Raw genomic sequence first — 27623 nt, forward strand, 5'->3', positions numbered from 1 at the left:
CAGCCTTGGTGCCTCAGCACAGTGAAGAATCTGATCAGTTCAGCAAAGGCCTCTTTGCTGTTTCAGAGTGACCAGTGTATCAATATTAACCCCATTCCAAGACCTGAAAATCAGATGGACACTTATAACTATCTTTAGGTCTGTAGACCTCCTACATGTGAATGTAGCTAGAAAAAGCACAGCCATACCTCCTGCCTGAGTTCCCTGTGTCTAGTGCTGCACAGTATACTTGGCTGGAGTCTGCACCAACAACTGCAATGACATCGAGCCAGGTTTTGCTTATGTCTGCAAAGTTTGGTGTAAGAACCTTAAATCTGAATTATAGTCTTATGTCCAAAACTTTTGTTTTTGATAGCTTTAGTGTTCTAATATATTAACTAAGTATAATTTGTAATTTTCCTTCTAGTCTAATCTTCTGTTTCTGAATTGGAAAATTTTCAGATTTTTTTTTTCCTCTAACGCTGGGCATATTTCAGATCTTATGCCAATATATTCATATCGCTTATCACTGCAGATCACCAGATTGAGGTAAAGTTTTGTGTACACCTGGATTGGAGCAACTCTGTCCAATGTGCTGACAAATTTAACAGTTCTCTTTTAAACCCAAGGTTTTAACTCTTAAGTGGTTATAATTTACCTAGTCCTAAGTTCAACAATGCTGTAGATATGATGTGCAGGGCTTTCTGAGGCTGCAAGACATGTATGTTCTAATGTTGGTTAATTACATTTGTCAAAACATAATTCATTATTCTCCTCATAATCAAATCTTCTAACTCCAGGTTGAATAAAGAATTGGAATCTGCTACCATGGAAAGCAGACCTGCATAATAACTTACATGGCCACTAACTCTTAGTTCAGGGGTTCCCAAACTAGGGGTCGGGACCCCTTGGGGCCGTGAGGTTATTACACGAGGGGGGGAGGGCGCAAGCTATCAGCCTCCACCCCAAACCCTGCTTTGCCTCCAGCATTTATAATGGTATTAAATACATAAAAAGTGTTTTTAATTTATAAAGGGGGTCGCACTCAGAGGCTTGCTATGTGAAAGGGATCACCAGTACAAAAGTTTGAGAATCACTGTCTTAGTGGCTTATTTCAATTAATGACATGATTGTCACAAAGTCCTGTGTAGCAACTGTAGGGAAAACTGCAGTCCTCTTGCTCAGCTCAATAATTAAATAAAATCCTAAAGAAAAAAACACCTTAGATTAACAAGATGAAGCATGTGTAAAGAACTAAAAACTTTTTTTTTTTTTTTAACTAACCAAGAACATTTAGGGTTCTTTACTTCGCCACAGACATTTTAAAATGTTAAATTTAAACATACTTTTCACTGATGTGAGCTATTGGAGAGTGTTCTCTTAAATGTTAACCTTTGTGAATAATTTATAATGCCAGTAGTTTCTGAACCTCTGGCAATACATTAGGTATTTTGTTAAAGTGAAATTGTCTTTGACAATTGGAGTCAAGTATCAGGTGACTTTCAAATTTCCCCCTGCTATTAATACTGTGCTTATTTAAAAAAAATGCTTTAAACTCATATTTATTATTTTATTTTGGTTGTAAAATCACTGTTAAACCAGAGCAGTGACTTATTTCCAGTCTCTGACAGCGTTCTCGTCTCTCCATACATACCGACAGTTGCATGCTTGAGGTCACGATTTAGCAGGATGACCACTGCCAACAAGTGGCTTAGATATTTCAAATTATTGTTTCTTCTCAGATACTTTTCATAGTTTGATTAAATATTTCTCATTGTTATCTTAGATTGTTGATTTAAGGAAAATTCTACACACTTTGTTTTTTAAAATGTTATGTGATATAGTGAAATAAATAAAGATGTTGGTAACCTAACTTTGTTGAGTCTTAAGTCTTTTCACATGGGAGAAAAAATCAGACACATCTCTGAGGAATCTCATTTTGCATAACATGGTGTTTTGGGTAACGCTTCGTTCTTTCTCTCAGTATGAACTGATTGGGTTATGTTTATCTTGCTTTGTCTTGCCCTCCTTACAAACTCATAGGCAGCTGATTTCATCAGAACTTTATGCTTTATTGTAGCCGAATTTCAAAATTAGAAACAGAATTTAACTGCTAGCTGAGTGTACCCTTAAGGGCACACTTTAAAAGAATTCTCTGCTCCTTGCAGGTTTTTTTCTCCATAACATATAATGGGCAGTGGCTCAATCCATTTCATTTTCTACGGCATCCCTTTTGCCTCTTTCCCTTCCCACCGCATCCCTTTTAATACTACTTTAGATTGGGGGAGGGGGGGAACTAAGGCGCTGGAGTTTTTTTGTTTTTAATTTTATTTTTACTTCTTTTTTTATTTCTCAGTCTTAAGACGTGCACTTAGACCGCTGGTCTTCACTTATCACCAAAATCTTTTGAGGAAGAGAGAGATTTCATCCAGACTTTTTATTTAATTTATCCAGTCCTAAACAATGCTTGTCTGTAAGAGAGCTTAGATTGCAGCAATTTAAAAGGTGATTAAGACTAAGTTATTTATCTCCTAGTGTGGACCACCGACTGTCACTGCAGATTATCTGCAAAAAGAACAGGAGTACTTGTGGCACCTTAGAGACTAATAAATTTTTTTCAGCATGAGCTTTCATGGGCTACAGCTCACTTCTTCGGATGCATAGGATGGAACACAGAGACAGGAGATATTTATACATACAGAGAACTTGAAAATGTGGAAGTATGCATACCAACTGGAAGAGTCTAATCAATTGAGATGAGCGATCATCAGCAGGAGAAAAAAAACTTTTGAAGTGATAATTAAGATGACTATTACCCAGTTAGCTGAGAACAGTGTTGCAGTGACTTGGACCTTTTTTAATTGTTAAGCTAAATACTGGATGTCTATTACTTCAGTCATTTTCATGAACTTTGGTTAGTGAGCATGTTTTAAAGTAGGGTGGGAGATGATGGTTCTCAGGTCATACAGCACAAATAGGATCTGACTTAACGTTAGTCATTTTTCTGCTTTATTTCTTCTGACACCTGGGTGCTGTAATCATTCCAAATGCCACATTGTTTTTGTAGCAAAACTGAAATAACCTGCAGCAATACTAAAATCTTATCTGAAGGTCCATAAAGAAAAATGGTTCACTTTCCAATATTTTACAATCAAAAAAATCATTCACACTCCACTATAGTAATATTTCTCCTACAGATTAAGTTCTACCTCTTCTCCCACTCCACCCTCAAATAATCATTTTTGTCTGTTTTCAGAGGATGGACCTTGGAGAATGTCTGAAGGTGCATGACCTGGCATTAAGAGCAGATTATGAAATTGCATCCAAAGAACAAGACTTTTTCTTTGAGCTTGATGTATGTTTTTTGCCTTAAAATACACTATTCTCTCTACAAACTGGTTATGCACATACAGTAGATGTAACGTGCTAAATATATAGAGAAAATATAAACCTTCTCCACAAAGCTATAGATTTGGAGGGTGGGGCTCTTGCATGATTATCTAGATACTACAATAATGGGAGCATATAAATAGCTACGCGTCTAGTCTGTGGCTAGAGTTGAGTATTGTGTCTGTGGCTAGGCAGTTAAATCTTCATATCTGTTATCCGCATAACTCTGAATGTCATCCAACTGTTGCCATCAACTCCTGTCTCAAAACTAATTGTGGTTTGTTACAATGCAAATTACTCATGAGGGAATTTTGCACCAAAAAAAAAAAATACAAATTATGTGCACGATATTTTAAAATTCTACATATTTTATTTTTCAAAATAGCATAATGTGATCATGCCAGTTTCAATTATTTTGGTAATTTTAATTAATAATACCTGTCCACAGATATATCTGTAACAATACAGACAATGAAAAAGATTCAGGAAGTGTTTTTCTGACAAATAGGTTCCTTACTAGCCATATAGTAGAACCTCATAATTATAAATATCAGAGTTATGAACTGACCGGTCATCCACACGTCTCATTTGGAACTGGAAGTACACAATAAGGCAGCAGGAGAGGTACCCCTTTCCACTCCCTTCCCCCCTCCCAGGCAAACAGGTTAGCCTTGTGTTAAATGTGTAAACTACTAAAAAAAAAAAGGGGGGGGTAGGGGAGTTAAAAAAAAAAAATTTGACAAGGTAAGAACCATTTCTGTGCTTGTTTCATTTAAATTAAGATGGTAAAAGAAGCATTTTTCTTCTGCACAGTGTAGTTTCAAAGCTGTATTAAGTCAGCATTCAGTTGTAAACTTTTGAAAGAACAGCCATAATGTTTTGTTTGGAGTTACAAGCATTTCAGAGTTGCAAGGAATCTCCATTCCTGAGAGAACTCTGAGGTTCTACTGTATTAATATAGAACTTTTGAGTAGTAATTCATTTAAACTACACTACAGAAATGTATTTCCTGCACCCATCAGAAGCAGTGCGAAGGCTTGAGGGAGTCAGGGATAACGGAGGAACTGAGGGAGAGGGACATAATTGCTGGGAAGGAGCCTGGGAATGAACCTGGAAGGTTGTTCATTAACTCTCATTTAGAATCCCAGTGATGAAACATTTTTAGTTTTAACCCATATTGGCTGGTTGAGGTTAACTCTAGGCTGCTCTCTAAGGATTTGAACACTGGTTAAAAATAATCTTTTTCTTAGTGAAGAGAACCTAAAAGGAGTTTATTGGATAATTCCCACACATTTTCATATGGCTTTGTCCAGATTTTTTTTGTCTAAGTGGCTTCGCTTGTTCTTTCAGGCAGTGATAATCTTTTGATGTTTTAGGCAATGGATCACCTGCAGTCATTCATTGCCGACTGTGACAGAAGAACTGAAGTGGCTAAGAAAAGACTAGCAGAAACCCAAGAAGAGATCAGTGCTGAAGTTGCAGCTAAAGTAAGCATTTAAAACTGGTGTCTGACATGCTGCAAAGCCTTGTTGGACTGCTTAAGGGAATACTTAAAATTGAGCTGATTTTCCTCTCTCAGAAAGTAACTATTTCTTATTTAGCACAAGTACACCTGAGATGAATTCAAATGAGACTACCCAGAAGTGAAATTCAAAACCATTTTCATAAGGAAGGAAGTTTAGGCTTTGACAGGCCAACCGAACTGAGCATTTTTGTTTGTAAGAGAGATTACTTCTCCTCCCAGAATCTGTCCCTAAAATCATTGTTTCCCAAACTTTTTACTAGGGCAACCCACCCAACAGTATTTTCTTTCTTTTTTTTTTTTTTTGGCAACCCATTGTTACACATATGCACCCTCAACCCTGGCACCACAACCCTAATCCTGGCCTGGACCATGTGGGAGTTTAGAGTGGTGGTTCCCAAACTTTTACGGGTCGCCCTCCCTTTCTCCCTCCCCCTACCCCCGCCCAAGCTGGGCTTGGGGGGGGGTGCGGGGGAGGGGCATGACAGGGGTAAGGAGGCAGAGGCTGAGGGTGGATTTGGGGCCAGGAACAGAGCTATGGCCAGGGGCTGAGGATCGGGGTGGGGTTGGGGCCGCAGCTGGGCTGCCATGGTGGTCAGGAGCTGGATCTGTGGATGGGTGCAGCTTTGCTCCTGGCCCTGTCCCCAGCCTCATCCCCAGGCTGGGAATGGAGCTGTGGCCCCCCCACAAGGGAGTTGTGGCCTGCCCCCGTTCCCCGGGACTCCTGCCCCATCCAACCACCTGCGTTCCTTGACATGCCTCCACCCCCCTTCCCTGTCCCCTGACTGCCCCCTGCCATCCCCATCCAATCCCTCCTCTCATTCCTGATGACCCCTCAGGACCCCTGCCCCATCCAGCCACCCCTTCTCTCTGTTCCTGACTGCCCCTGGAACCCCTGCCCCTGACTGCCTCCCACCACCCCATCCAACCCTTGCTCCTTCCTGACTGCTCCCCCGGGACCCTTGCCCCTATTCAGTCTCCCTGTTCCCTGCCCTCTGACCACCCCGAACACCATCCAGCCCCCCCAAACTCCCCTGCCTTCTATCCAATACCCCCTCCCTGCTCCCTACCCCCTTACCGTGTTGCCTGGAGGTGGCTGGTGGTGCTACAGCCACGTTGCTCAGCTGGAACCGGGCCAGGCCTCTGCCACCACGAACCACATGGAGCATTGGTGGTTGGAGGCGCTACAACTGCGCTGTTCGGCTGGAGGTGGGCTGCAGTACCTAGAGCACCGGGTCAGGCTGAGCTCGCAGCCCGCCGCCCAGAGCATGCAGCTGGGCAAGCTGAAGCTGCGGGGGAGGGGAAACAGTTGGGGACTAGCCTCCCTGGCCAGGAGCTCAGGGGCTGGGCAGGAGAGTCTCATGGGCCACTGTAGTGGGTGCCCACCCTGCCCCACCCCTAAGAGCCAGAGGGACCTGCCAGGGGGCGAGGTGGGGAGTCCCAGCGATGCTTACCTGGGGCAGCTCCTGGGAAGCATCTGGCAGGTCCCTATGGCTCCTAGAGGTGAGGTGGTATAGCTAAGGAGGGAGCAGGGGATTGCCTGCCGTAGCGTGGGCAGCCCTCCTTGCGCCGCCCAGCTCACCTCAGCTCTGTCTCCGCCTTCCTGGGCCTGAGTGCGAAGCGGCTGCTTGCTTCTCAGCCCTCCCAGGCTTCCTGTGCAAACAGCTGATTCGCCAGAGGGGGGTGGGTGGGGAAGCGGGGCGGAGGTGAGCTAGGGCAGGGAGCTGCCGGAGCTCACGGAGTTGGCGCCTAAGGTGCCACTTTAAATTTAAAAGGGCTTCTAAATTTAACAACTGGTTCCCGTGAACTGGTGCAAACCGGTTCCCGCTCACCACAGAACAGTTACCACCATGAAAATCCCAGAGGCAGCTGTAGAAATGTCATAACCTGAATATTTAATAACTTGTGAATATGCAAGGTGGACTTCCTACTTCGGAGTATATGAGTTGCAGACTACAGGTTGGGTGGGGCCTACACTACTTGTGGATCAGAGATATTTTTATATGAACATGTGTTTCCATTGACTTTGCCTTAAAGAGTTTATTTCATATAAGCAATGACTTCTGGATATTAATCCCAACAAGCACAATCTAGCTTCTCTGAGAAAAATCCAAACCTAAAACACATGAAAACCTGCCTGTATTGAGCTCCCTCTTGTTTTTCCAAGGCTGAACGAGTTCATGAATTGAATGAAGAAATTGGGAAGCTGTTGGCCAAAGTAGAACAGCTGGGAGCTGATGGAAATGTGGAGGAGTCCCAGAAAGTAATGGATGAAGTGGAGAAAGCAAGGGCAAAGAAGAGAGAAGCAGAGGTAATTTTGTTGTCTTTACATCTATGAACTCATTGACACTTCATTCCAGATGGTCCTTAGGCGATGAGACCATATCTCTTAAACCATATTTCTCTGAATAATTTGGTTTGGAATGCTCAGCATGTATTGCAGGCTTTTAAATGGTTTGTATATTTTTATTGCCAAAATGGAAATGGCTGAGTATGTCTTTGACTTGAACTTTTATGTAAAAGGGATTTTTCTTCCGAAACTGTGTATTTTGACACCTAATTTTTTTGAATGCCCAAAAATAACTTACATTTCATCAGCAGCTATGTACTATACAATTTCTTATCAATCCGCAGCATTTCCTTAATTTTGATTCAGGGTATGACAGAGTCTGTTGTAAACAGGGTGGATTTGATTTAAATCACTAGTGAGGAAGACTCGATTTAATCATGGATTTCTACATAAAAGTGCATTCTCATTGGTTTTTATAACATTAATACATATGCTTCACAACTCAGAAACAGATGTAGGTTTCATTTTTAGAAGGTACACACTATACATTTTTAAAGTGTTTTTTGAAAACTTTTCGGATTAGTTTTACAGCTATATCAGAAAATGAATGATTATTTGGTTATTTCATTTACCAAAGGTAATTGAAGCAGATATTTATGAAGTCATTGGGAGGTGATCTCCAATTCAACAGGTTAATCATTAATATTTGGAGGATTTTGTTGCCATGCTGTATTAGGAGGAGAACATCACCAGACAGACATTTAATTTTTTTTATTTAACTAAAACAACAATGTTGTGTATTCTGGATGTTTTTCTTCAACAGCAAGCGTACAATATTTTAACAAAACAAGCATATCAATTTTTGAATGTAAACATTCAAGTTTTTTAAGATCAGGTTTGTTTTGTTAAAATTGTTTAACTAAAATAGTTAGTTTATTTAATTTTTTTTAAATAAATATTTATGTCAGCCAGGTCAACATGAGAAACTAAAAATATTGGCTTCTGCAGCTAACTAAGTCATCTTCACCTTCGTTTTCCTGTTTGTTCATAATCTGAAAAAGAAATACAATCTTTCCTGCTCTTTCAGGTCTCAAAATGATTTCTCAATTTGGAATGAATTAGTCCAAAGGATGAAAATATTCTTTCTACACCAGCAGAAGAAGTGATAATCTCACTTAACAGCAGTAGCTTCAACAGTCACGAATCCAAGTGCTTAAGTGACTTACACTAGTTCACTGGTGTGACTTTCTTTAAAACATCAGCAAACATATTTCTTGAATGGTTCACGCTTAGCTCTGAAGTTTATTATAGTTGGCATTGTGGAGGGATGATTGCTGGATGTGCATGTCATAGCCAGCTCCTCTTATTTAGCAGTTAAGGTTTCACCTTGGTACCAAGTATTGAGAATATTTGCAAGAAAATGAACTGGAGATAGTGCTTGTCCCATTTGGTTTTTTTAATGCTTGTAATTTAACTCTGTCTTTGCATATTTCTCTTTAAGATCTCGCTCAGTTCCTTCCAAATTTCAACAGCATCAGCAAAAAAACAGCTATTTCCCTGCATTTTGTTCAAGGCTACAGAAATAGGCTTCAGGGTACTCAGGATGTGGTCAACATTTCTCTTAAGCCCAGTGTTAAGAACTTTGGCTGTGACAGTGCCATCTATTTTTTCACAGTTTTGTTCACAAACTGTCATCAAATTGGGCCAGTTCTTGATATAGTGCTCAAAACAGTCCACTACTGAGTTCCATTGCATGTCTTGTGGGAGAGTTAGCTTGGGTCCTCCCACTTCTTTCAGAGCAACTGCTGCATAGTGGTTATTACGGAAGTATTTTGCAGTTTCAACAACATTAGCCTTTATTTCTGGAACACTGAAGTCTTTGGCTAGGAGGTGCGTCAAATGAGCATTGCAACCGTATGTTATTAGCTTGGGACACTCTTCTAAATTTCTTCTCATCTCATTTCCAGCATTGTCTGCAACCAAGCTGTGTACTAGAGAATTGAAATTTTTCACAGTTTGTTATAGCTCTTACTGCTACTTCTTGTAAGTATTCTGTGTGTGCATTTCCTGATGTATCAATTGCTTCTTTAAGGAAAACATTCCCTTCTTCTGTTGTCACACAAGGATATACAGCAGGATCATTGTGGACATTGCTCCACCCGTGAAGACTCAGGTTAACAATTTCACCCTCTAGACCTTTTGCACAGTGCTCAATTTCTCTTTCATACACTTTATCCAGCAATTTGCCTGTGACATCTGCTCTGTTGGGTGGACTGTATCCTGGTCTTAATGACTGAACATGTTAATGAAGTGTGGGTTCTCAGTCATATGGAAAGGAGAGTTTGCTGCATAAACAAACCAGGCAATTTTTCATCAATTACCTCTTTTTATAATCTACTGGTTCTTATCACAGATTTATCTATGGTTGTTTCTGGATGATGAGATTTTTTTTCTTTTTCCTTTCATCTTCAACGCAGCTGCCTCCTGAGAAAGAACACTTCTCATTATGTTGTTTCATTCGGGTGACCAGACCTTGCATTTCTTTATTGCACTGTTTGCATTTTGCACGCATGCCTGTCTTACCCACAGGTAGAGGAACTTCATTAAAATATCTCCAAACTGGGTCTTTTTTACGGCTAGCTGCCATTGTAGGTTTTCCCTCTAGTGAGAGAATGGGATGGTAGATCTCAAATCAATGAAGGCTGCACTCAGAAAGACCTCAAGACTTCTGGAATATGCTGCTCAAACAGTTTCACTTTTTTTTCTGCTGCCTGGCCCTCCCTTCTCACATTTATCTCCAGATGACTTCTCCTTGTCCAGATCTATTCTGCCCCCACAATCTTCTATTCATTGAACTTTTTGAAACTTTGCACTTTTAGAGAGAGGTAAGGGATTGACACAAATTTGCAGAGGGACAATAGGGTTGAGGTCTGTTGTTTCTCACCTCTATATATAATTTATTTATTTAAAAATATTTTTGCTGTTAACAAGCATGTTCTCTCTGGAGACACACATCCACAGTTTGAGAACTGCAAAATTAAGCATCTCTGATGGTATCTTCTAGACTGAGCACTGAGTCCCATTGGGTAGATACAAAGATAAACTTAAATAATCTATACAGAAGCCCCATGAACCCCATAAAATTGGTTCCCTAATCCATGAACTATTGGAACTCATTTACAAAACTTTTCTTAACCATTGCATGAATATATTGTCTCATACTATAGAATTAGAATTTATAATCCCTATTCTATGATGAGATATCTTTGAGCTATAATGTATCTTAATTAAAACTATTTTTAGGTAGGTTTTTTCCTCAAAAAGCATTTAATCAAAAAAATCCGATTTTAAATAAAAAAGTGAGTTTTTAAAAAAAAATTTAAATCATTTATTTGTATCCACCCTCATTGTAAAGCTAACTTTGCTTCAGAGTTAGCCTAAATATATATCATATTTTCACCACTATTCTGTTGTTATTCAGTCCATTGGGTCTCTGTTGGTATTCTCACTTTTTTTTTTTTAAGGTAGTCCTGCACTATTTCAAGTGTATTATTTTCACAGATAAGGCTTTTACTTAAGTTGAGTTATGTTGGTCTGTTTCGTTTCCATGGACAGTGTATTTGGTTCTACAGTTGTTAAGACCAGTTGGAGTTATGGCTAGTGCTGGTAAGAAGACTAGTTTTCAGCCTTAGGCATGATGAGTTGCACTGAGCGAGACTTTTTCAAACGTGTATAACACTGACAAGACAAACCAGTTTTCGCTGGAGCTCTCAAAAGACTCTTCACTGAGAGCTATTTCGATATCATATTTCTCTGCTTTCTATCTGAGTCTTTTTGATGCTTGAGCAGCTTAAAGTAACTGTGAATATTTGTTGTTGTTTTTTTGTTGTTTTTTTTTTTTACAGAGGAAAGTGTGGCTGTGTTCCTTCTCCCAGCTGTCCTCAGATACTCAAATGGCCAAACAAATTTTGCTCAATTAAAAATAACTCTTCAGTAGAGATCAAGACTGGAAAGATGATTTTTCAGGATAGCATTTTAAATAGATTCACTATGGAGGCCACTGTGCAATCTTCATAGATATGGTGCTCACTGCTAATATTTACTAGCTATGTTGAACTCTCAAAAATTGTCAGACTCCTCCAAAGTAACCTACTGTGAAGGAGAGATTAAAGAACAGGTCTGTTCTCTTTTGTTTTTATTTGAAAAGCAAAATGAATTGCCCATGGCTCTGTTTTTTGTAGTTAGTGTCCAAATAATGTTTTATTTAAAAATAATGAAACTTCTTTTTATTTTAATGGAGACATTTGGTTTATACCTTACATGATAAAATTAATAGTAAAACAGGTCTAATATAGTATCCTGAATTACTCTGACTCTTAATTGGCAGGTATAACCCTTTATGTATGTTGCTTCTGGTAAGAGGTTCTTGTGTTCATATTTTCCTGTATTGAAGAATAAGAAGCTCTCAAAATGTGTCTCTCTCTCTCCCTCCTCCCCCCCGCCCCCCAGGAAGTGTACAGGAATTCAATGCCTGCCTCCAGCTTTCAGCAGCAGAAGCTCCGTGTCTGTGAAGTGTGTTCTGCCTACCTTGGTCTTCATGATAACGACAGGCGACTTGCTGACCACTTTGGAGGAAAACTGCACTTAGGGTTTATCGAAATAAGAGAGAAACTTGAGGAGCTCAGGGTAAATCAGTTTTACTTATTTTTTCTTTCTCTCTTACTGACAACTTAATCACATGTGAGAAGATCTTAGTGGAAACTTTTTTATTGTATGTGAATTTATTTATTCATCTTGTAAATTTTAAAACTTTTGAGGCAGGCCCATATTAAAAATTGGTTGAGTGGTAAGTTAAAGATAATGACAGGACAGTGTTATAAAATGATCTCTTGGCATAGTAAGTTCATATGAACAACCTGCATTTTAATATAGCCAAATGCATATCATACATCTCTGAACAAAGAACATAGGTCACACTTACAGAAGAAGGAAGTGTATCCTGGAATGCACTGACACTGAAAAGGACTTTGAAGGTCATGCTGGATAATGAACTGAACATGAGTTCTCAGTATGATACTTTGGCTAAGAGGGGTAATGTGATTCTTGGATGTACAAGCAGGGGGAATATTGAGTAGGAATAGAGGTGGTATTTCTTCAGTATTCAGTGTGAACAGGACCATTACTGGAATGTGGTGTCCATGCTCTGGAATCCCTGCCTTACAGTGAGAAATGAAAGAAGCTCTGTTCAAGAAAAGGTTAATAAGTGACTTGAGCACCCTGTAAAAGTAGCTACATGGGGAGGGAGATCTTGGTAGTAGAGGGCTCTTCACTTTAGCAGACAGAGGCATAACAAGATCCAGTCCCTTCAAGTTGAAGCTAGATAAATTCAAATTAGAAATATGATGCAAATTTTTAACAGTAGATTAACCATTGAAATAACTAATCTTGAGATGTGATGATGATTCTTTGAGTGATTGGTCATGTGTATTCCACAGTAGGTGTGTGTGCTTGCCACATGCACCGATGCCGGAAGTTTTTCCCCTAGCAGTACCCGTAGGGGAGCGCCCCAGCGACCCCTGGAGTGGCGCCTCCATGGTGCGGTATAAGGGGCGCTGCACGCTCTTCCCACCCTCTGTTCCTTCTTGCTGCCAGTGAAGGTGATTTGGAACTGCTTTGCTCCAGCTTGTCCCCAAAACTGCTTGTTCATTCAGTGTATGGTACCTGTAGTTAGTTAGTTTAGTTCAGCTAGAGGACCCAGGCCGGGGCATGCCCCGTGCTCCGGGTTTTTAGTTATGCAACATGTGTAGGCGATCTGTGCCACTGAGTGATCCGCATACAGACTGTCTGAGCTGTTTGGGGGAAACTCATCTCAGCAGACACTGCAAGATTGACAAGTCGTTTAAGCCTCAGACCAAGAGAGAAAGGGACATTAAGCTCCGGGCTATTTTGATGGAGTTGGCGCTGACCTCGGCTCTAGTGCGCTGCTCTGAGTCAGCACCGGGCACCATGGTGTCGGTTCGCGGCAACCCTTCGGCACCATCAACTAATTGGTACTGCTCTCTGTCCAAGGGGCACGCCAAGAAGGCTAGAAAGAGGCTTTCTTCGCTGCAGCACCTGAATAAACCTGGGACAGAGGCTAGACCCATATCGGGCAGTCCTCGATCCCCACCGGCCTCTAGGCTTCCGATTCAAGGTGAGCAGAGTAGCCTAGCCCATTCAGAGCAGGCCTCCCCAGATGTCCAGGTGCCCTCCACACCGGAGGCCCTGCAGGTGACCCGGGATGTTATGTCCATGGCAGTACCAGGAGCACCGCCGATGTCAGCCTGCACTCCAGAGGCAAGCTGCCACTGGGATCTCCACAGTCACTCTGGCTCGGTATTGGTTTCGGTTGAGGGAATGTTCCCGACACTGTTTGCCACCCAGTGACCGTTCAGGGCAAAGTCCGTGTGGATTGCCCTTGATGCCCACCAGACTGTCTGGTTGGATTCCGTCTGACCTAGACACTCGGCATCGTTTCACCTCAAGGAGCGAACACGAACGGGACCAAGGCAGACGACGCCAAAGGTCCTTATCTCGGAGGGGCTGTTGCAGTCAGTCACAGCACGAACGTCAACGTTGTTTCCATTCGGCGTCCTGCTCCAGGGGCTCCCTAAGATCCCAGCACACGCACAGACTGGGAGAATTCAGAGCTTACAAGCCTCGACACCACCTCTAAACTCCCAAATTTCTCTGCTCTCCCTGCTCTGCTATTGTGTCTTTTCTAAATGAGAATCTCTAGCCTAACTAGAAACTGTGGGCTTGAGGCAAGAAATACTGAGTGAAATTGTGTTTGTGTTATGTGGGTGGAAGGACTATATTATCACAATGGTCCTTTTTGGCCTTAAAAATCTATGAATTATGGTTTTGCAGTTCAGTGAGCTATGTGAGCATGTGCTTAAGGCCCCTTGATTTCAATCGGAGTTAAGCACAAGTTTTCCTCAATTGGAGCCCAAATGAAGTAAATCCTTCTGTTAGGATCATAAGTAAAAGTGGTAGTGGACTCAGAGTGGTGTTCTTCAAGTGCTTGCTCATATCAATTCCAATTAGGTGTGCGCAGGCCGCGTGCTCATTCGTCGGAAGATTTTTACCCTAGCTGGGTCATTGAGTCCAGTGCCTGACAGCTCCCCGGCTCATGCTGTGGTTGAGCTTGCCCTCCCTTCTACACCAGAGACCTTCTCCACGGCAATCGAACTCATCACCATGACGGAGCCGACCCAGCCTCAACCCCTGGCACCGCCGATGCGGGTCATACAGTCGATCGGGAAACAAGCCCTAGTAAGGCCACCTTCCGTTGGTCCAAAGAGAGACATCGTTCGAGATCACAGTCTCACAAACTCTCTCGATCACGCCGTTCCCGCTCCCGGCGCCGCTCGCAGTCCTGGCACCGCTCTTCATTGTGGTACCGGTCGCACTCGCTGCACTGTTCGACATCTCGTTCGCCGGCCAGATACTCCCGGTACCGATCCAACTCACGGCACCGCTTTCAGCACCATGTATCCCGCAGTCGCTCCAGATGAAGGGACTCGAGATCCTGGTCGACCTCCCGGCACCACTGTGGTAGAAGGTCCCGGTCTCGCTCACGGTACTGCTATAGCTCCCGATACCACTCCCCAGTACCGCCCCAGGATCGAGCATCCAGAACAGTGGCGTCCTCCCAGGGCCTATCGGCACCGCCGTGGCCATCGAGACACACATCGGTGTCATTGCAGGCTGGTAGCGCATCCTGTCCTCAGGAGCGTGACTCTGACATCCCCAACCATATATTTCCAGAGACCCAGAGCCACGAGCAAGGGCCTCATCACTGGTCCTTCTGGACACCATGGGCATACCACCAAGCCCAAGGTGCTCCATCAGGGGCTCCATGGTCGGCCCCATCAGAACACCAGGTACCAGAGGCAACAGTAAGCTGCCCTATCTCCCCCCCCCCCGCCCGCCCGCCCCACGGGCACGGATGAGGCTCTGATACCATCTGCAGACACCCAGGTTCCACCTGACGCAGATGACACTCCTCAAGTACAGGATCCTGCACAGGACCCCCTGATCTCGGGCCTCTCCTCCTCTTCCTCACCTGACGAGGCGGCGGCAGCGGGAACATCCTCCTCAGGCCCTCCACCAATTGATCTCAGGGCCCATCAAGACCTTTTGAGATGAGTGGCTCAGAATCTGAACTTACAAGTGGAGGGGGTCCCTGAAATAGAGGACCCTGTTGTGGACATCCAATCGGCTGATGCACCTACTAGAGTGGCTCTTCCGTTTATCCGCACCATACAGGCTAATGCGGACACCATTTGGCAATCCCCAGCCTCGATTCCACCTACAGCAAGGGGAGTAGAGAGAAAATATATGGTCCCCTCAAAGGAGTATGAATATCTGTGCATTCACCCACCTCCTTGCTCTTTAGTGGTGCAATCAGTGAACGAAAGGAAGCGTCATGGCCACAAGCCCCGGCTCCTAAGTCAAAGGAGGCTAGGCGCATGGACCTCTTAGGCTACAAAATGTACTTGGCCGGGGGCCTCCAACTTAGGGTGGCAAACCAACAAGCCCTCCTAACTAGATATAACTTTAACACATGTGTCCTTGGGGAAGTTTACGGAGCTTGTTCCCCAGGAATCTCGTCAAGAATTTACAGCCCTACTTGGAGAGGGTAAAAAGGTAGCAAGAACCTCCCTCCAGGCCTCTCTGGATGCAGCAGACTCTGCAGCCAGAACTCTGGCGTCAGGAGTGACGATGAGGCATATCTCCTAGCTCCAGGTATAAGGCCTTCCCCCTGAATTACAACAAACTATTCAGGATTTGCACTTTGAAGGCCAGGGCCTGTTCTCAGAAAAGACTGACCTCAGATTGCAAAGTCTGAAGGACAATCGCATTGTAATGCTCTCTCTGGGTATGCACATGCCAGTGACCCACCGCAGGACCTTCTGGCCCCAGCCACACCGCCCTTACGCCCCGCCTAGCCCGCGTTAGGACTTTAGCAGAAGGAGTGGTAAAGGGAATCGTCGGAGGCAGTCTGGCCCTCAAGGAGGTCAAAATCAGGCGCCCCCTAAACCACCAGCGGGGCCCAAGCAGAACTTTTGATGGGATGTCTGAGGGCGGCCCACTAGTTGCTCTACCGGATTCTTCTCCTCCATTTTTCAACCGCCTCTCCCAATTCCTCCCTGCCTGGTCCGAGCTAATTTCAGATCGTTGGGTCCTGCGCACGGTGGAAGTGGGATACCACCTCCAGTTTGTTTCAACCCCGCCTTCCCAGCCTCCCTACCCGTCCCTCTTCAGGGACCCCTCTCACGAGCAATTCCTCTTACAAAAGGTCCAGTCGCTCCGAGCCATGGGAGCCATAGAGGAGGTGCCAAAAGACATGAGGGGCAAGGGGTTTTATTCCTGCTACTTCCTAATCCCCAAGGCAAAGGGAGGTCTACCACCAATCCTAGACCTGCGAGAACTCAACAAGTTCATGATATAGCTGAAGTTCCCCATGGTAACCCTGGAGACCATTATCCTGTCCCTGGATCCGGGAGACTGGTATGCTGCCCTCAATATGAAGGACGCGTATTTCCACATCGCAATTTACCCACCACACAGACGGTACCTCCATTTTGTGGTCAACCGTGAACACTTTCAGTTCACTGTACTTCCGTTTGGCCTTTCTACGGCTCCGCGTGTGTTCACAAAATGCATGGCTGTAGTCGCCGCCTCCCTCCGGCGTCGTCGGGTACATGTCTACCTGTATCTCAACGATTGGTTCATTCAAGGGACTTCCCAGTTACAGGTGTCGCAGGACTGCGCATCATCAAAGACCTCTTCAGGAGCCTAGGCCTGATGATCAACACAGAGAAGTTTACTCTGACACCCACACAGAGAAAAGACTTCATCAGAGCGGTTCTGGACTCCAATCTGGCGAGAGCCTGCCTCCCGCAGTCGCGTTTTCAAGCAATGGCTTCAATTATTCGAGGTCTTCAAACCTTCCCAACAACGTCCGTGTGCACCTGCCTCAGCCTAGTAGGTCACATGGCCTCCTGCACCTTCATGACCAAGCACACGAGGCTACACCTCGGTCCCTTTCAAACCTGGCTTGCTTCAATATACCAACCACACAGAGACAGCCTGGACTCGGTGCTCACTATTCCCCAGAAGTTTCTGGGCTCCCTAACCTGGTGGCTAAACCCCACTCTAGTCTGTGCAGGGATGCCATTCCACCCACCGCAACCCTCGATGGCCCTAACCATGGACGTGTCATCTCTGGGTTGGGGTGCACACCTTGAGGGCCTTCGCACTCAAGGCCTCTGATCGCCTCAAGAGCTGGCCTTACACGTCAATGTGCGGGAGCTGAGAGCAGTCCGTCTAGCATGCCAGGTGTTTCAAGACCATCTCCAAGGCCGTTATATATCCGTGTTCACGGACAACACAACGGCCATGTTTTATGTAAACAAGCAGGGCAGAGCACGCTCCTCCCTCCTTTGTCAAGAAGCCTTCCACCTCCGGGACTTTTGCATAGCCCACTCGATCGATTTGGTAGCGTCTTTTCTCCCAGGAGTCTAGAACACTCTGGCGGATCACCTCAGCAGATCCTCCCTGTCTCACGAGTGGTCGATTTGTCCAGACGTCATCCATTCTGTTTTCCGGAAGTGGGGGTTTCCCCACATAGACCACTTTCCCTCCCGAGAGAACAGGAAATGCCAGGTGTTCTGCTCCTTCCAGGGACGCTCCCCGGGCTCCCTCTCAGACACATTCCTGATCCCGTGGAAGAGGCACCTACTCTATGCCTTCCCACCGTTTCCACTCGTCCACAGAGTCCTACTCAAGCTCCGCAGGGACAGCGCCCACCTGAACCTGATTGCTCCAGCGTGGCTGAGGCAGCACTGGTACACCATGTTGTTTGACTTCTCAGTGACAGACCCAATTCCCCTGCCACTCTGGCTGGATCTCTTAACACAGGACTTCGGCAGGCTTCACCATCTGGACCTGCAGTCTCTTCATCTCACAGCATGGTTGCTGCGTGGTTGAGCCAGGCTGAGTTGCGTTGCTCTGCCTCAGTCCTATAGGTGCTCTTGGGCAGTAGGAAGCCTTCTACTAGGATGACACATCTGGCCAAGTGGAAGCATTTCTCCTGCTGGTTCACTCAGCGTAACTCAGTCCCCAGGGAGATGTCTGTTCCTACTGTCCTGGACTACCTCTGGTCCCTGAAAGAACAGGGCCTAGCAGTCTCTTCCATAAAAGTGCATCTGGCAGCCATCTCCGCCTTCCACCCAGGGGAAAATGGCCAATCAATCTTCTCTCACCCCATAGTTTCAGGGTTCCTCAAGGAATTGGAATGTTTATACCCTCAAGTCAGACACCTGACCCTTACCTGGGATCTCAACCTGGTGCTTGCCAAGCTTATAGGTGCTCCTTTTGAACCACTGGCCACCTGCTCGCTGCTGTACCTTTCCTGGAAGACAGCCTTCCTCGTCACTATTACTTCGGCAAGATGAGTATCTGAGCTTCGGGCCTTGACAGCAGACCCCCCGTATACAGTATTCCATAAGGACAAGGTACAGCTGCGACCACACCCCTCCTTCCTCCCTAAGGTGGTGTCCGCCTTTTCATGTCAATCAAGATATCTTCCTCCCAGTCTTTTTCCCGAAGCCGCACCCATCGCGTCAGGAACAACAGCTGCACACCCTAGACGTTCGCAGGGCTCTCACCTTTTATATCGAGAGAACAAAACCCTTCCAAAGGTCACCTCAGCTCTTTGTAGCTGTGGCAGACCGGATGAAAGGCCTTCCGGTCTCATCCCAACGAATTTCATCTTGGGTAACATCCTGCATCCATTCATGTTATGATTTGGCTGACGTTCCGGCTAGCCACCTCACCGCCCATTCTATTTGGGCTCAAGCTTCATCTGCCGCCTTCCTGGCCCATGTTCCCATCCAGGAAATATTTCAGACAGCTACCTGGTCATCGATTCACACCTTTGCCTCACATTACGCATTGGTTCAATAGTCCAGAGGTGATGCAGCATTTTTCTCAGCAGTTTTGCATTCTGCAATGTCTCACTCCGACCTCACCGCCTAGGTAAGGCTTGGGAATCACCTAATTGGAATCGATATGAGCAAGCACTCGAAGAAGAAAAGACGGTTACTCATCTTTGTAACTGTTGTTCTTCGAAGTATGTTGCTCATATCTATTCCAAACCCGCCCTCCTTTCCCACTGTCGGAGTAGCCGGCAAGAAGGAACTGAAGGGCCGTTGGGTTGGCAGGGGTATATATCCGGCGCCATAACGGCGCCACTCTAGGGGGCGACCCAGCTGACTCACCGAGTGTTGCTAGGGTAAAAATCTTCCGACAAACGTGCACATGGCGCGCACACACCTAATTGGAATGGATATGAGCAACACATCTCGAAGAACAACAGTTACAAAGGTGAGTAACTGTCTTTTATTTTGTGTAGTTATGTGTGATATTTATGAGAGGAAGGCATTAATGCAAATAGTTCCCTGGAACAAGAATAGTTATTAAAAATAATTACAAGTAAATTATCATTGTTGTTTTACAAGGAATTACTTGACATCAAAACTATAAGAAATTGAATACTAACTATAAAAATTGTCCATGGATGATAATTCCAAATTCCTAAAGTACCCTGTATGTAATCTTTGAAGTACGTCACTTACAAAAAAAAAAAAAAAAGACTCTCCTCAGAAATCTAATCAAGATGGTCTGGGACAATTCCACAACTCGGAAGATGACCTTTAGAAAGAGATGAATCTCTTTCATTGTGCCCAGAAGGTGGAAAGACTTGGGGCTTTTCCTAATGTCCAGTTGCAGTGAGTTCCACACGTAAGGGCCCTGTGCTGAGAGTGCCCTGCCCCTAAATGTAGTGAATTCAACTTCCACATACTATCAGCCGAAGCATCCTTTCTGTGATTGTAACTGTCATGTTCACAGTGTGAAGACAAGTAGCCTCAGATCCAGGCACCAGCCCATTCAGGGTCTTTCTGATGCAGACTAAGCCCTTGCTTATTTTCCCATGTAAACGAAGGAAGCTCATAAAATTTCTAGCTCTGCTCATTCTGATTTACCACCCACTGGCCGGAGTATGACAGAATTAGTATGGAAACTCTAACATTGAAATCCTGACCACTGCTTTTGAACTCCTTTCCATGCAAAACTTTGACTTAGTATAGTTCTACTTCCTTCAGGTCTTGATGTTAATACCATCACTTTTGTGTAGCTCTCTTGTAATAATGGCCACTCCCAAAACAAAGTAAATAAGTCAAATATGATGCTAAGAAAATGAGAAGAGAATTGATAAAATACATGCACAGAAAGTGAGAAAGAACCAACTACTAACTGTTTAGATGACTTTATATCACCTTTCAGCTGAAGTGATGTACTGAAAATGTCCCTTTGTTTTTTAGAGGGTTGTGGCTGACAAACAGGAAAAACGGAATCAAGAGCGCCTGAAACGCAGAGAGGAGAGGGAGAAAGAAGAAAGGGAGAAGCTAAGGAGGTAGAGATCTGCTCTATTTTTGGCAGCATACATTTAATAGCCATTGTAGAATCTATGCAAAACTGAATTTTCTTGCGTATTTGTGTTTGTGTATGTATGCTTGGTGGCAAAACGGGCTGCTTTTGCTGAAAATTCTACATGAATTGAAAATTATTTGCTATTTGACTGCTTTTCTCAAGCCTATAATTCCTTGTTTCTGGTGGAATACAGTAAATCCTCACTTAACGTTGCATTTATGTTCCTGAAAAATGCGACTTTAAGCGAAACGATGTTAAGCAAATCCAATTTCCCCATAAGAATTAATGTAAATAGAGGGGATTAGGTTCCAGGGAATTTTTTTTTGGCAGACAAAAGGCATTATACAAATTTTAAACAATTTTAAACAAGCAATTTAATACAGGTGTTGCAGGGGGCAACAGTTGGGGTTCATTTGCCCGGTGTGCGTACCCCAAAGAACACACCGGAGTGGAGAAGCGAATCTCTTTATTTGAAATCAAATAAGGTGCAGGAGATACAAATCTCAAATCATGCACACCTCACTAGTCTTTGCCATGTCTTTTATACCTTTCTTGTTTACATAGATTTCCACAGGTGCTACAATTAGTCATCTACAATTCATTAACTACCGGATCCTTTAATTAACTGTATCCTCTGCCTAGATTACTGACCCCCCCCTTGATCGATTACATCTTGTACCATAAACAAAAGAACAAAAGAAAATAATAAATGATCACATGTACTCATGCTAGCTTTTAAGGAACATATTGATTAGCCCGAGGGGGTGGGGGCAACAGTAGGCCTGAGAGTGTAAACTTTTGACCCCACACCATATTGCCAGCTACTTGGAGTTTTCACCCCCCCCCAACAATCCCCCCTTTGAGAATACTCATAAGCCTTTTGTTGAGTTTTCTCATACTCATTGCTTAGAATAAGGTTGAAGGGTAAGCCACCCGATGCAGTTTACCCACCACACAGACGGTACTTCCATTTTGTGGTCAACCATGAACACTTTCAGTTCACTGTACTTCCGTTTGACCAATTTAATACAGGTATATGTTTTTTTAAACAATTTTAAAGAAACAATTTAATACTCAGCAATGAAGGTTGTAATATGAAGCAATGGGAGGTGCCCCTGCCTTACCCCACACAGGCACAGCCCACTGGCACTGCAGGCAAGGAGGCTGAAGGTGCCTTGGCTAGGAGACGCACATTGCGCAGCAGCCTCTGCAGCTTCCCCTACTGTGCATGCATCGGGGGCAGGGGGGCTCAACCCTCTGCCCGCCCACTCCACCTCTTCCTCTCCCCCCACCCTTTACTCCGCATGTCACATCCTGGCTCCTCCCCACTCCTTCCCCTGCCTCCTGCTGGTGGCAATCAGCTAGTTTGCGGTGTTGAGGAGGCAGGGGAGGGAGGGGGAGCCTGCGCATAGAGTCCTCACTTCTCCCGTCTACCTCCTGAATGCCTCAAACCAGCTGATTGCTGCGGGCAGAAGGCGGGGAAAACGGGGTGATAAGGAAGCTGCCAGCTGTGGACAAATCAGGCAGCCAAACAACATTATAGTGCAGCATTGCACAACTTTAAACAAGTATGTTCTGTAATGGAGCAGGGACGTAAGATCGAAACAACATTAAGCGAGAGGACATGAAAAGGGGAGTTACTGTACTTTTTCTATATAAGTAATGGATACAACTGGGTGAATATAAACATGAGCAAATATTGACTTTTCAGTGATTTCAGACATAATTTTCTCTGAGAATTAACAAGTAAATTATACGTTAGGTGTCTTTTAGGGAAAATGCCCTGCATAGATAGATAGATAGATAGATTGGAAAGTATCTGAAATACTCAAATTAGACCTAAAGAGGTTGAGTATATGATTGGTCCTTTAGGAGTGGTCCTGAATCTTCTCAGTGAAATACACAATCGCTGTTTCTAGGAATTCACATGCAGACTTGTTTAAACTGCTGTTTGCATGCATTTTGTTGTGGACTTATGAAGTCCACAGTGACTTTCTACAGCAGTGTTGATGAGCTCACATCTCAGCTGTGAAATCCCCCATAAAATCAGGTGTTCTGTGCATCAGAAGAACAGAGGGTCAGTATTTTCCTTAACTCTCTAAGGTCTTCATAAAAAACAAGAGAGTTTAAATAAAATAAGGAATTTTTGTGGCATGCTATACCCAGAAGGAAAAGAGAGAAGAAGCATTTAAATAGATCAATGTAGCATTGGGAAATCTTTCTCTAAAGAAACTGTAACTCACATTTTATTGAGGCCTTTATCTTAACTGTTTCATAGAATAAGAAATGTAATGGTAAGTCAGGTTGGCAACCTTCGGCACACAGCCCATCAGGGTAATCCGCTGGCGGGCCGTGAGATATTTTGTTTACGTTGACCATACGCAGGCATGGGCCCCTGCAACTCCCAGTGGCCACGGTTTGCCATTCCTGGCCAGTGGGAGCTGCGGGAAGCAGCAGGCCACAGGGACGTGCTGGCCACCACTTCCTGTGGCTCCCATTGGCCAGGAAGGGTGAACCATGGTCACTAGGAGCTGCGGGGGGGTCATGCCTGCGGACGGTCAATGTAAACAAATTGGCTTGTGGCCTGCCAGCAGATTATCTTGATGGGCTGCGTGCCGAAGGTTGCCGACCCCTGTGGTAAGTAATCATTTACTTTTAGCTTGTTCTCATTGTAATATTCTGCATTTTCTAATTTGTGAATATTTGTTTGTATAACAAAAGCTGATCGCCATTTTCCATTTGTTTCAGGTCCAGATCCCATAGCAAGAATCCCAGAAGGTATGTAATCTGTAGGAAAGGGGCACTAGTAGTGAAGCCAAGCCTTTAAAAGCTAAACCTTAAAAATTTCATTGTCAAGCATTACTAGACTGCAGCGTCTTTGTTTAGTACCAAAACATCATAGATGATGGCCGTTCTCAACAGAGTTATATTGCACTGATCACTATGGTGTTAGACTGCATATGCACATGTGTTCGCCCATGGCCAACACAATGTTTTTTTTGTCCTCTGGTGGTAGTAAGAATATGTCAAAAGGCTTGAGTCTGTGACTGCTTGCAAGCTAATGGCCCAGGTCCTTTAGCTTTAGCAATGGACACTTGTGCTTTTAGACCCTGAGGTCCTAGGTTCAGGGTCCACAGGTGACCCATCCAGAGTTGTCAGTACTTAGGCAATGCACTTCGCCTCTTAAGCTTCAGTTGGAAGCCACTCGTTTACATTGCTAGCCTTTCAATAGGAAATTGTTTGTAGAAATAAATCTTCAGAGGTTTGAGAGCCTGGAAATATAATCTTTGTTAATGGCCCTAAACGAGAATATAGCTCTTGTTTTAAAACTTCAGTGGTATCTGGTGCATATCAGGTCTTAAATAGAAGGCTTCATAGACAGAACTGCAACATAAAGCACCTGCCAGAGGCTCATTGTCACTACATCTTTCATAACATCAACATTTTTAACTTTATCTGTTTGTTAAATAGACTCTGTCAAATAAGCACTTGGATTTCTTTGAAGGGTAGTGGCAGAACACGAAACATGCAGAGTCTTCCCTTCATCTGCTCTAAATTTGGTAGGACTAGTCACAGGGGAATTTGGAGGATTACCCCATCACTTTCCTCCTTCAGGCTGGTCTCTGAGAAATATATAATAGCTGTGATAATTGGAAACTAATCTCTGTACAGACTCACTACCATGTACAAAGGCACATATATTGGTAGAGCAGCTGACTGCCTCATTCACCATAAATCCTTTGTTTCCAGATCTAGGTCTCGAGATCGCCGCAGACATCGGTCTCGCTCTGCCTCCCGGGAACGAAAGAGAAGAACTCGCTCCAAATCCCGTGAGAAACGCCACCGTCACAGGTCTCGCTCCAGCAGCCGCAGCAGGAGCCGCAGCCATCAAAGAAGCAGGCATAGTTCCAGGGACAGGAGCAGAGAACGCAAAAAAAGGTAAATGTTGGCCTTCTGAGAGAAGCAGTTTCCCGTCCCTGATACACTGATCAGAAAACAGTTGTAACTGTTTCCAGAAATTTAGAGTAGAAATGTAATTGTTTACCAAGAACACTTAGGCCTGGTCTACACTGGGGGGATGGATCTAAGTTACTCAACTTCAGCTACATGAATAACGTAGCTGAAGTCGATGTACTTAGATCAACTTACCATGGTGTCTTCACCACAGTGAGTTGACTGCTGCTGCTCTCCCATCGCCTCCACCTGCGCCTCTCATGGCGGTGGAGTATAGGAGTCGACGGGAGAGCACTTGAGGGACCATTTATCACTCTAGGCTAGACGCGATAAATTGACCCCCACTGGATTGATCGCTGCCTGCCGATCCAGCGGGTAGAGTAGACATACCCTTAGTAATTTTAAACACCTTGTGGGGCATTTCCAGATTTCAGTCATTGTTTTAGCATGAGCATTGATGTAGAAACAGGGTTACCTTTTTTGTTTGTTTTGGTGGGGGGAAGCTGCTGTGACAAAGTGCAATATATTTGTCAAATTGTGAACCCTGTGCCGTACTGTGAGTGAAAGTAAGCCTGAATGTTCCTGAAGACAACTTATTGTACTGCATTCCAGATAGTTTCCCTGCCTTGCAAAGGTATTTGATAGCTCATTGAAGGACTATTGCTGAGAACCATCTGTTGTGATTGTTTGTATTACTCTAGCACCTCGGAGCCCTGGTTGTGGATTAGGACCCCAGTGTGCTAGGCATTGTCCAAACACAGAACAAAAAAAACCCAGCTTCTGCCTCAAGAGCTTACAATCTGGTATGCAACAGGAGACAGCAGATGGATACAGAAAGACGAGCACAAGGAAGCAGTGAGACAGTATCTGTCAGCTTGATAAGCAGTGGTCTCAGCACATGAGCAGCCAAATCATTGTTAATTTTTTTTGTAGGCATCATGGCAAAGCAGTGCTTTGAGGAGGGTTTTGAAGAAGGATGATGAGTTGATTTTGAGGAAGTTTATGGGGAGCTTCTCCCAAACATGTGGGTGAAAGCACAAAGATGCCTATTAGAAAATTTAACAAGTTAGCGATGGAGGCTGGCATCTTGGGTCACTTGTAGGTGAGGATCAGCATCTCATTCTCTAATGAGATGTTAGGTGGGAATACACCATCCTTAAAAGTGAAGACAAACAACTTATGTATGTTGTGGTAGAGAAAGGGGAACCAGTAGAGGGTTGCAAAGAATGTTGTCAAAGCAACAGGCTAGGAAAATGATCTTTGCAGCAGTATTCAGAATAGATAATCAAGGCAAAACTGTGTTGTCAGGAGTAGAGAAAATGATGTTGCAGTAATTGGGACACAAGATGAGAGCTTGGATGGGAGTTTGAGCTGTGTGGATGGATAAGAGAGGCAATATTTTAGATGTTCCACACACAGAATCTGCAAGACTTAAACTTGGCTTAGATGTGAGGACCTAAGGAAAGGTCTGAATCAAAAATGATACCCAGGTTATAGGCCTGAAATGCTGGCAAATCTTAGATTCACAAAAGGGGAGAGATCAGACATGGGGAAGTTGAATCTTAAGACTTTGTCGTTTTCAAAGATCTCTCACTCTCAAGTGCTTTACGACTAAAGTCACTGTGGTTAAGAAAATCCTCTTAGCCTGTGTTGTTCTTCATTAGGTCTTTGTTTATTCCTATTCGTGGGGATCAAGGCACGTACACCATGAGCTTCCAGAGCTTTCTGGAAAGATGCATCCTTTGAGGCCACTTGTTCCTTCCTCCCCTTCTTGTCATGGAGGGTTCTGAGAGTAGGAAACAGGGAGTGGTCCTAACCGCCCTCCAATTCATTTTAACCTCCACAGGGGCAGAGAACTCACATTGAACACAGTGTCCTTGATGCTTTCCTCATTTGCTCCTGCCCCCTGCCTCTTTGGTAAACTTTGGGGCAAATTTTGTTAGTTTGTGAGATTTTTCTTTTAAAAGGAGGAGAGCAGATGCTTGTTTGACACTGGCTTTGTCTGGACTGGCAGGAGAGGGTTGGGCCATTCAATGGCACTCAGCTGACGGGGAGGCTCCTCAGGCTCAGTCAACTAAATCTGGCCATTTGTAAGTCCTAGCATCAGCTTGGGCATCTGGTTCCAGGGTCTGTCCAGGTTGACCTAAGAGACCTAATGTGCGTAAAGGGGCTCTCTGACCACTGGATCCGGTTTCCAAAGGATCATGATTAGCAGAGCCAGGATCTGGACCTGCAAAATCCGAGATCTGGGTCTGCTGCAAAGCATGAATCCAGGCTACAAAAGGGAAAAAAAAATCCAAACTTTACAGCTAAGCATAGATGAGTGCCTGGCAAGTACGTATGCAGAACCAGTGTGGATCCTGAGTAGCAACATGGATCCAGATTTAACAGCCAGATATGAATAACTGCCAAGCATGGTTCCCAAGATCAAATTGCCTGGGATATAGCCAGCATGAGAATCAGACATCTTTGACTACTGAGTGTCATTTGTCTAGTGGTTCTGCACCACTAAGACCATGGTACTGAAATTTCAACACCATGATCTTTGCAGAACTACTTGCCTTATTGATTCTGTACTCAATATAGTGGCTTGAGGAAACAAATTCAGCGTGGAACAACACTGGAAAGGGGGAAGAATAAGATTCTGATCAGATCCAGGATGGTGGGTCTCTGTTACAGGGATAGCGTTTTAACATTGCGCTTCCTGTTTGGCCATTTTCAGATGCACACACTCAGTGCTCTGCATGGCTGTTTCCCAAGGAGAGGGTGTTCTCTTTCCGATGCTCCATCAGCGGCCCAGAGCCAGGTTTGCAAGACACAGATGCTGAGGTCTGAAAGGCTGAGAACTGAGATCTGGATGAGAGACTCCCTTCAGATGTGAGGGACTATACCCACTAAAATTCTATTGATTCTGAGATATTTCAAGGATCCAAAGATTTCTCTGCT

The 27623-nt window shown here is 44.3% G+C and overlaps 1 protein-coding gene across 5 annotated transcripts in view; it reads left to right on the forward strand.

Annotated features, from left to right (window-relative positions):
* Positions 1–27623, forward strand: part of LUC7L2 (LUC7 like 2, pre-mRNA splicing factor) — a 58049-nt gene that overhangs the window by 22349 nt on the left and 8077 nt on the right. For all 5 annotated transcript variants that reach the window (XM_032803175.2, XM_075067618.1, XM_032803176.2 and 2 more), the window contains 7 exons: positions 3236–3334; positions 4746–4856; positions 7059–7202; positions 11691–11867; positions 20615–20706; positions 23472–23501; positions 24474–24662. In XM_032803175.2, coding sequence (XP_032659066.1) covers positions 3236–3334; positions 4746–4856; positions 7059–7202; positions 11691–11867; positions 20615–20706; positions 23472–23501; positions 24474–24662 — 842 coding nt within the window. The remainder of the gene's footprint in view (positions 1–3235; positions 3335–4745; positions 4857–7058; positions 7203–11690; positions 11868–20614; positions 20707–23471; positions 23502–24473; positions 24663–27623) is intronic.

This window comes from Chelonoidis abingdonii, chromosome 1 (assembly GCF_003597395.2).
Source record: "Chelonoidis abingdonii isolate Lonesome George chromosome 1, CheloAbing_2.0, whole genome shotgun sequence".
NCBI lineage: Eukaryota > Metazoa > Chordata > Testudines > Testudinidae > Chelonoidis > Chelonoidis abingdonii.